This window comes from Triticum aestivum, chromosome 6D, assembly GCF_018294505.1.
Source record: "Triticum aestivum cultivar Chinese Spring chromosome 6D, IWGSC CS RefSeq v2.1, whole genome shotgun sequence".
Lineage (NCBI taxonomy): Eukaryota > Viridiplantae > Streptophyta > Magnoliopsida > Poales > Poaceae > Triticum > Triticum aestivum.
Genome location: NC_057811.1, coordinates 485,481,439 through 485,491,471, shown reverse-complemented (window position 1 = coordinate 485,491,471; position 10,033 = coordinate 485,481,439). Strand labels below are relative to the sequence as shown.

The 10,033-nt window shown below is 52.8% G+C and overlaps 1 protein-coding gene across 1 annotated transcript; it reads left to right on the top strand.

Moving 5' to 3' along the window:
* The first annotated feature begins 5,621 nt into the window (after nucleotides 1-5,621).
* Nucleotides 5,622-7,740, top strand: LOC123145935 (subtilisin-like protease SBT3.9). The gene is made up of 7 exons (XM_044565455.1): nucleotides 5,622-5,702; nucleotides 5,793-5,884; nucleotides 5,982-6,079; nucleotides 6,175-6,342; nucleotides 6,540-6,643; nucleotides 6,940-7,107; nucleotides 7,615-7,740. Exons 1-7 carry the CDS (start codon nucleotides 5,622-5,624, stop codon nucleotides 7,738-7,740), a joined length of 837 nt encoding a protein of 278 aa, XP_044421390.1.
* Nucleotides 7,741-10,033: the final 2,293 nt, after the last annotated feature.

The window sequence follows — 10,033 nt, the reverse complement described above, 5'->3', positions numbered from 1 at the left end:
GACGAGCTGTCCCTGATCCGTGCGGGTCCGGTGCGCATGCTCTTCGCGTGCCGGGCGCCGGCCAAGCTGCGGGGGTCCGTGCAGATCTGGTTCAACGGGGCTGGGTACAATGTTAAGCTCGAGCCGGAGCTTGCTCCCCGCGCCCAGAGGCCCCTGCTCTCCCCCGCCCCATCCACCCAGAGGAGGGGACCCGGGTGACGAAGACAAAGACAGGACCAAGGACAAGGACAAGGATGCGGAGCCAGAGGCGAGTATGGAGGAGGACGATTCAATTGATACGGCTGCTTGGGACAAACTGGGGATCTCTACGGCGGGCGCGGCGGCGCCAGCGGAGGGGGTGGAGGTGCCTCGCGCTGGTGCTGGGATGGGCACGGCTGAGATGGTGCTTTCGGTGCCCAACCAGTACGGGTCCAACCTGGGGTCGGTGTCCTCTCCACCCAGGGTTGCGGCCCCGTTGGGACCAGCAGGAGTGGGCGGTGTGCGCTCGCCGATCGCCCTCTCTCCCAGCCCTTCGCGCATGATTCCAGGCGGGTCGCCGGCCTCGGGCGGACGCGGCAACTCCCTAAGTGGCTCAGTGAAGATGATGAAGAAGACGGCTGTGCGCAAGGTCAGCGCGGAGGCGATACGCGCGATGGATCCTCTTGGTGCCCCCCCACCCCAAGGCAGTCGGTCATGGCGTTGGCGGCCCCGACGGCTCCTCCGGCCGTTGATCCGCTGCTGCAGGAGGCCTCCTTGATGGCGCGGAGCTCCAAGGCCAAGCGTACCAAGACGGTGGCGGCGATGCCGGTGCGCACGAGCTCGCGCTCCAAGGGCGCCAAGGGCAACATGCCTTCCTTGCAGCGGGCGCAACTCCTCCAGGCCCAGAAGAATATGGAAATTTCAGGTAATCCACCCCCCCGTTTTACGGTGCTTGATTCTTTTTCGGATGAGCATTTGATGGAGGTGTTAGATGCAAGTGGTGTCGAACCCGCGTGTGTGGGTGGTCATCGAGAGCTGATTACTCTGGTGCGCGCTAAGGAGTTGGCGCAGGCCGCGCTCGCGGCTGCTGCTGCAGCGCGTGCCGAACAGAGGACGGAGGGCCCCGAGGGAGGGGCCGTCGCGGTTCTTTCTGTGCCCGAGGAGGAGGGACAGGCAACAGGGGTTGCCCCTTCTCCCTCGCCTTGCAGGGGCAAGGTGAGGCGCGTGGCGAAAGCGGTCACCTCTAGGGGTGTACGGCTCCGCAACCGTGTCATTTAGATGCGAGCGCTGTTTTGGAATATCCGTGGCTTTGGCCACTTGGGTCGGCGCACCCTCCTCAAAGAGTACATGCGCAAAGAGGACGTGGACTTCGTAGGTTTGCAAGGAACGATTAAGACGGATTTCCACTTTCATGAGCTGCTTTCGCTAGACCCATTAAAACGTTTTGAGTGGCACTTTACTCCCGCGGTAGGTCGCTCGGGGGGCATGTTGATGGGTCTAAGCCGCGATGTGTATGACATTATCAGCTGGGATAGGGGCTCTTTCTTCTTAGCTGCTCATTTTCGCATTCGTGCTACGCTTCGCGAGTTAGTACTTATTCAGGTCTATGGACCAGCCGATCATTCCAGATCGGCGGAGTTCTTGGGAGAACTCCAACAAAAAGTCACTTCGGTGACGGCCGCGGCACTCCCGGTCCTCGTGGGAGGGGATTTCAACCTAATTAGGTCCGGAGCGGACAAGAATAATGGCATCATTAACTGGCCGGGGGTGGCCATGTTCAACGCGGCAATTGCTGCCATGGCACTTAGGGAAGTGGCCAGAACGGGAGCACGCTTTACTTGGACTAATAAGCAGCTTGCCCCGGTTCGTTCGGTGCTTGACAGGGTCTTCATGTCGCCGGAGTGGGAAATGGGCTATCCTTTGTGCGCGTTGGTCGCGGAGACACGGATTGGATCAGACCACGTTCCGCTAGTCTACTCCTCGGGGGAGGATAGGCTGCGTCGCAGCCCGCGGTTTTTCTTTGAAACGGCCTGGTTTGAAGTACCAGGCTTCGAGTCGCTCTTCAAGGAGAAATGGCTCGCGTGCGTGCAGCAGGTCGGACCCCAGCGTGGCCCGATGGAATTTTGGAATGCTGTCGGGGGCCGACTGAGAGCGAGCCTCAAGGGGTGGGGCGCCAACCTAGGGAGGATGGACAAGGAGCACAGAACGCTGATCACGGCAGAGATTGCCAGGATCGATGCGCAAGCTGATGCTCGTGTCTTCTCGGAGCAGGAGTGGGCTCATCGATACGCTCTTGAGGGGCAGGTCGAGGCCATACTTCGCGCCGAGGAGGAATACTGGCGGCGGCGTAGTGGGCTCAAATGGACACTTAAGGGTGACGCCAACACCAAGTATTTCCAAGCATACGCCAACGGTCGGCGCCGTAAATGCGCTATACTCAGGCTGCAATCGGAGCAGGGGCTCCTGCTGCGCCAAGAAGACATTTCGCGACACATTTACGAGTTCTACATCAACCTGATGGGAACTAGTGAGGCCCAGGGAGCGGGCCTCCGTGAGGACGTGTGGGAGGGATCCCAACGCGTGCTAGAAACGGAGAACGACGAGTTGGGGCTCGCGTTTCTCCCCGAAGAAATCGACGCCGCTCTCATGGGGATGAAAGCGGACACAGCACCGGGGCCGGACGGATGGCCGGTTGCTATGTTTAAGCGATTTTGGCCCACCCTTAGAGAGCCGATCTTCGAGATATGTAACGGTTTCATGCGGGGCCAGGTAGATATTTCCCGCCTTAACTTTGGAGTGCTCTCGCTAATTCCGAAGGTTCAGGGGGCTGACAACATCAGACAGTATCGCCCGATTGCGTTGATTAATGTGCCTTTTAAGATCTGCGCCAAAGCGTGCGCTACGCGATTAGGTCCGATTGCCCACCGCACGATCCAGCGTAACCAATCTGCGTTTATCCGTGGGCGTAATATCCTGGAGGGTCCGCTCGCTCTACAGGAAATCGTCCACGAGCTTAAACGCACAAAGGAACCAGCCGTTTTGTTGAAGCTGGACTTCGAGAAGGCGTATGACCGGGTTAATTGGGATTTCCTGCGCCAAGTGCTCCTGGGACGCGGTTTCTCCGCGGTGTGGGTTCATCGCGTCTTGCAATTGGTCTCGGGTGGCCAAACTGCAGTGTCGGTGAACGGAGAAATAGGGCATTTCTTCAGGAACAAACGCGGCCTTAGGCAGGGTGACCCGATGTCGCCGCTTCTGTTCAACTTTGTTGTTGACGCGCTGTCCGCTATGCTATCAAAAGCAGCGGCGGCTGGCCATATCCAAGGGCTGGTAGGCCATCTCATTCCAGGGGGAGTGACCCATCTGCAATACGCAGATGATACACTTTTGATGTTTCGCCCGGACCTCCAGAGTATAGCCTCGGTCAAGGCGATTCTCATTAGCTTCGAGCTCATGTCCGGTCTCAAAATCAACTTTCACAAGTGTGAGTTGATGGCGATGGGGGTGGAGCCGGACGAGGGTAGACGTATAGCGGATTGGTTTAATTGCAAAGTTGGCAAATTTCCCTTTACGTACCTCGGGCTCCCGATTGATACCAAACGACCCACGATAGAGGATTGGGATCCGCTGTGCGGCAAGGTGCGCGGGAGGGTGTGCCCCTGGCGAGGGAAATTCCTCTCCAAGGCGGCTAGACTCATTCTTACGAATTCAAGTCTGTCTTCCTTGCCAATGTTCGCCATGGGTTTGTTTCTTCTCGCAGAAGGGGTGCATGCGAAGTTCGACACGCCCCGAGCCAAGTTCTTTTGGGAAGGAACCGGCCCAAACCGTAAATATCATATGGTTAAATGGGCCTCGGTGTGTCGGCCCAAGGCCTTGGGGGGCCTCGGGATCACCAATTCCAGACTCTTAAACATCGCCTTGATGTGTAAGTGGATTTGGAAAATCACTCAAGGTGCTTCAGGCCTCTGGGTTGATCTCCTCAAGGCCAAGTACTTCCCAGGAGGGAACTTTTTCGATGGGCGGGCACGGGGCTCCCCCTTCTGGAACGATTTGCAGTCGGTCAAACCGGCGTTCGCCATGGGGGCGAATTTTCGATTGGGAACGGACGCTCGACCCGTTTCTGGACGGATAGGTGGCTGGGAGCCCAACCTTTATGGATGGAATTCCGGGATTTGTACGAGCTGGCCGTCGATCCATCCATCACGGTGGCGGCTGCGCTCGCGGCTAGTCCTCCCGTGATCTATTTCAAACGAGAACTAAACGGGTTAGAGCAGTCCAACCTCTTGGCCCTGATGCACCTTATTAACCCGATCACCCTTCAGGACGAACCAGATACGGTCAGCTGGGCGCTTACCAGTTCGGGCAAGTTCTCGGTTAACTCTCTGTACCGTAGGCTGTGTCGAGGGACGGCACAGCAGGCGCTCGCGGGGCTATGGAAAGCGCAGTTGCCCTTGAAGATCAAACTCTTCATGTGGCAATTGTTTCGCGATAAGTTGCCGACTTCCTTGAATGCGGCCAAACGCAATGGGCCGGCCACTGGCCCCTGCGCGTTGTGTGGGGAGCCTGAGGACGCCAGCCATGCGTTCTTCAGATGTCCCCTTGCTAGATTTGCTTGGAGCGCGGTCCGGGCGGCGGCTGGTGTTCAGTGGGATCCCAGATCGGCCGCAGAGCTTACTCACCTTTTAGATACGATACACGGGAGTGCTAAACGGGTGATGTGGAGATGTGTCGGGGCACTTCTCTGGTCTATATGGCTTACTAGAAACAAATTTACTATTGAGGGTTGCTTTCCTTCGCATCCGGCTAACATCCTCTTCAAATGTAACCTTCTATTGCAGCAGTGGAGTCCGTTGGGGAGGCGCAGGGATACTGAGTTGACCAACACCGCTCAACAACGTCTGCTGCAAGTCTATGTGATGGCTAGGGAGCCTTGACTATGGTGATGTCCATGGTCCCTTTTGTTGCTTGACGAGCCTGCGTGCTCTGTACAGGTTATGCCCTGTAATGTCTTTGGTTTGGTTGAGCTGCGCATGGAACTTCCGATGATCTTTTGGCGCTGGTCGGATAGGCCTGTGGGGTTGTGTTATGACTTGTTTCACGCTGCCGTTGTGGCTTTATTAATTCAAAGCCGGACGCGTCCGTGCGTCTTCGTTCTAAAAAAAAAGTGTCCGTGTCCATACTTGTGCGTCCTGGAACCAGATAAATTCCAGATCATGCCATTGGAAGTTGGAACACGCAAAATCTTTCTTTATATTTACAGCGACAAGACTGGAATAAGAGCTCTCTTTGAAGAATCTTAGTTTTTACTTGTATTCAATCCGTAGAAACTTACCCGCAGAACAACCCCGAAATTTTCACACCGCAAAAGAGTTTTGTATATTTGGAAGTGTAATTATAGGTGCAGACAATATCTGATATTTTTATTGAGGGAGGCAAACATATTCCCGCCTGCCATTCTTGTCCTAGTTGACAAATCAAAGCACAATAGTGCTCCTTTCAATGTGTGAAACTGACCTTTTACCATTAATTTGTCCCATGCAATCGAACAACACGTAAACAAGAAAATTTAATGGATCTTTTGCAACTATTATTGCACCTCATGCTATAAATACATACATGCATGCCAAGAACCAGCACAACAAATACACCAAATCACAAGATCAAACATGGATTTGAGACCAGCCATGCGTTCTACTCTGCTGCTTCTGGTGCTCCTGCTTCCTTTTTCCGCAAATGCGTCGAGCAAAGTAAGATCGACACATGAAACTTAATTAAACTCTATTTGATCATTTTTCTCTATCATTTTCTTGAAAACTACTTGTGTTTTGAATTTTCAGCTCTATATTGTGTATATGGGAGAGAAGCAGCATGATGATCCATCCGTGGTTACCGCGTCACACCATGATGTACTGACCTCTGTTTTCGGAAGGTACTTGCATGCAGTCCTTGTTGTTGCTTCATAATCTTGTACTTTCTCTGAAATTAATGACGGGGTCGTTGTTTGCGTCTCTTTGTGCAAAGTGCAGTAAGGATGAAGCCCTGAAGTCTATAGTATACAGTTACCGGCACGGATTTTCCGGTTTTGCAGCGATGCTAACTGAAACACAAGCTGAGTTCCCTGCAGGTGCATACTAATTCAGTTTACATGCTCTATGGATCGTCACACCTTACTTGCATGATTGGTACAAACTAATTAGCATGCCATGAATACAAATGTAGAATTTCCTCAAGTTCTATCCGTAAAGCCAAACACTTATCACAAGGGGCAAACAACTCGGAGCTGGGATTTTCTTGGTCTTGACTACTACCAGTCACCACGTGGTTCTGCCGGCCTCCTCCAGAAAGCAAAGTACGGCGAAGATATCATCATTGGTGTCATCGATTCAGGTTTGTGTCGAGACATAACTTCTATGTATAGTCACAACTAAATTTTGTGCATTGAGAAAATCCCAGAATCGCGAAGCTTTGATGACACCGGGTCGGCCCTGTGTAGGCACGGTGGAAGGGTACATGCCAGACAGGTGCGGAATTCAATGCCACGAGCTGCAACAGAAAGATCATCGGCGCACGCTGGTACTCCAAAGGTATTGACCCCGAGGACCTCAAGGGCGAGTATATGTCCCCAAGGGACTTGAGTGGCCATGGCACGCATGCAGCCTCGACCATCGCTGGAAACCGCGTGTGGAATGTGAGCTACGAAAGTCTGGCCTTTGGTGTGGCGCGCGGGGGAGCGCCACGTGCTGGGCTTGCTATTTACTCCGTCCGTTTCACAGTCAGGGCCTATAGATTTTTATGAAAGTCAAACCGTGCCAACTTTAACCAAGTGTATAGAGAAAACTGTCTACATCTACAATATCAAACATCATTCTAAAAATATAACTCATGATATATTCAATGATGTGCATTTGGTATTCTAGACGTACCTACTTTTCTCTATAAATTTGGTCAAAGTTTGTAATTTTGACTTTTGCAAAAATCTATAAGCAGAACATTATGAAGCGAAGGGAGTACAAGGTTATTTGGGGCCACGGTTTGAGAAGTAGTGACACAGCTGTCATTAAGGCCATTGACCATGGGGAATCATTTCAGAACGGCACGTCGTACGCGCTGGCATCGTGCGCCCACGCAAGCAGCTCCCAGCGCGAGACGCGTGTATTTGGTGGACCCACGCAGACCGCCCCTTCCTGCCTTATCCCCCCCCCCCCCCCCCCCCCCCCCGCGCACTTCATCCCCTACCTTCAGCCACACCCCTCCCTGCGCCGTGTTTCTTCTCTTCCTTCCATCTCCTCCGCTGCCCATCCCCTTTCTTCTTCCCTGCAGCAAAATAAGACGAGGAGGGGCAAAAAATGGTGGCGCGCGACGTGCCCTGGCCGCTGCATGCGACCTTGCGGCAGCTGCGAGCGAACGCCATGGCTGGATTCGAGCGCTCCTCTCCATGGTCGCCGCAGCCGAACGCGCTAGTCGCCATGGCTGGCTTCCGTTTTCCTTCCATGAGAGCTGCATCCCGGGCGACGGTGGCGGTGCTGGAGCCGTTCAAGCGATGAGCGACAACCAGCAAGGCCAGAACCCCACTGTCCGGAAAGCTGCAACAGGCCACACAATATGCTGGAAGCAGTGTTCCCTGGAGCTGGAACCATCGTACATTTTTGCTGCAATCAGCAGTCGCCAGGGGGTGAAGAAGGCGAGATACGGTGCTACTACCAAAGAGTCTTTTTGCTGGAACCGGATCCTGGAGATGCTGGAACCATCTTCTATTTTTGCTGCAACCAGCAGCTACCGGGGTGAAAACGTCGAGGTACGGTGCTACTACCACATATAGTTTTTTTGCTGGAAGCGGGCGGAGAAAAAGTTGCAACCTCATCGATCGGTGGTGCAATGGGACGGCGTCGAGATGTGTTTTGCTGGAACCGGCAAAAAAAATGCTGAAATCCGTAAGAATTTTTGCTGGGAGGATAGACGAGAATTTTTGCAGCTACCGGCGCGACGGTGGTTCTTTTTTGCTGGATTTGATGATTTTTTTTTTGCTGCAACCGGCATGTGATTTTGCTACTGCTGGCAAACTAATGGAGTTTGTGTTTTTGTCGAGGACACGGTGGTTCGAACCAAACGACGGTGACGAGCGGAGGCGCTGGCGGTGGCTCGGGGATATTGCAACCATGGCGACTAGAGATGGAACCGGCCGACGGGTGAGCTGCAAGAATCAAGGTCATATGGCGGCCGAGGGATGAGCGCAGGTGGCACGGGTGGCCGGTGAGCAAGAGACGAGTCCTTTTTGGTGCTGAGGCCAGCGGTGCAGTGACTAATCCGGTCGAGGAGGAGCGGCGCTGCCGCCGGCGAGGAGCAGCGTCACAGCGACCGATCTGTAGATAAGGTCAACTGGCGCGAGCAGGAGGAAGGGCAAGGGCGTAGGGTGAGCCGCGCTTCGAGCAAAATCTAACGGCCGTGCAGCTCGCATCGAATGGCTGGGGTATTGGGCCGGCGCGCCGGCGCTTATCATCCCCCTTGACCAATGACCATGCCGTACGTGATGGAGTGGACGTTATGTCGCTCTCGTTGGGAGGTCTTGGTGAAATATTCTTGTCGTTGCATGCCGTGTTGGAAGGGATTCCCGTCGTGTTCTCAGGCGGAAACGACGGCCCTGTGCCACAGACCGTGAGAAATGCCTTGCCGTGGGTCACGACGGTGGCTGCTAGCACAATTGATCGATCTTTTCCAACAGTGTTATCTCTAGGAAACAACGAAAACTGGTGGTATGTACTATCTCATCGGAAATTGGCAATGTACTATACTTATTAAAAAAGTATGCTTCTCATTTCACCTTTCTTCTTACCACCCCTTCATCCAACATTTTATGTATATGATAATCAATCACCTTAATTTACTTATCTTTTGAACCAATTTCACTTTAATTAACTTCCTAAACTTCTAAGCAAAATGGAGTATAAGGTAATTCACAGTCAGAATTTGATGAACATTTATGTATACAACCACATTATTATTGACAGGTAAATCATAAGCTAACGTACTAGAATATTTATATCCCGTTGCAACGCACGGACATTGTCCAGACTTCTAGTGTATTTATATGCATGCATCCATTCTTCCATAATTTTTTTATCTCGTTAAATCTCTTTTAATTTTTTTCGGTATGTCTCAACCAATTTACAAATATTGCATTCCATTTAGTGATAAATGCAATTTGCACACAATCAGCCGGCTGAGACTTGAGAAAAAAAAAACACAATTGTCCGAGATTTAGATGAACCCAATTATTCTTTACAAGCTAGCTAGTGTGCTATTAACACTGTTATATCTGCTAGTTAGGTTGAACAATTTAATGCTGATCAACGTACTAAACAACTGCATGGGCAATCACTTTACTCTGTAAACAGTACTAGCGACTTCAAGGAGCTTACTGTCATTGGACAGGAGCTTGAGTTCCTCCGAGTCCTGACTGTTGTAGGAGAGATGCGCCTGGTGGCCCTCGTCGGCCGTCTTCTGGTTCGCGTCGAGCCGACGGATGACCGACTCGAGCAAATTTTGCAGCTTATCTGTGGTCTCCGACATGGCGTCGAGCACGCGGCAGGTCTGCGCCGAGGGTTTGGACGGGGGCGCCGTGGTCTCGCTCCAAATCAAATCGAACCCTAAGCAGGATTCGGGCGAGCTCACCGGAGCGGCTCTCACCTGACCCGGTGGAATTTTACCGATCGATCGAGAGCGTGTGAGATCAATAGCGGCAGCGATTTGTGGGAAAAAATTGGCTATGAATACCAGATTGTGATGAACTAGAGGAAGAGGGGATCGAGAGTTGGTAGGTGGGGAGAGGGAGCAGGTGAGATGAGAGGGACGAAGGGGGTGAGGAATAGATCGATCAACTTTCTATTCAAGTCATGCCCTCTCACAGTGGCTTACAGGAGTTTAAGTACACGCCCGAGTGGGCCTGGTGATTACAAGGCCGATGGCCCAATTCAGCCCAACAGTTGGCCCAGCACTCCAGTGCATCCTTGTCACCCTGTATCCGTTTCAGAAAACTGAACAGGAGGATCAAGTGTGACAATCATGTTCTTGTTTCAGGTTG

Bases quoted from the DNA above. Each gene is read 5' to 3' on its own strand.
- LOC123145935 (XM_044565455.1), top strand. From the start codon at position 5,622: ATGGATTTGAGACCAGCCATGCGTTCTACTCTGCTGCTTCTGGTGCTC. The intron at 5,885-5,981 runs GTACTTGCATGC...TGCAAAGTGCAG, and splicing joins CTGACCTCTGTTTTCGGAAG to TAAGGATGAAGCCCTGAAGT. The intron at 7,108-7,614 runs GTATTTGGTGGA...TGCTGCAATCAG, and splicing joins GCTCCCAGCGCGAGACGCGT to CAGTCGCCAGGGGGTGAAGA.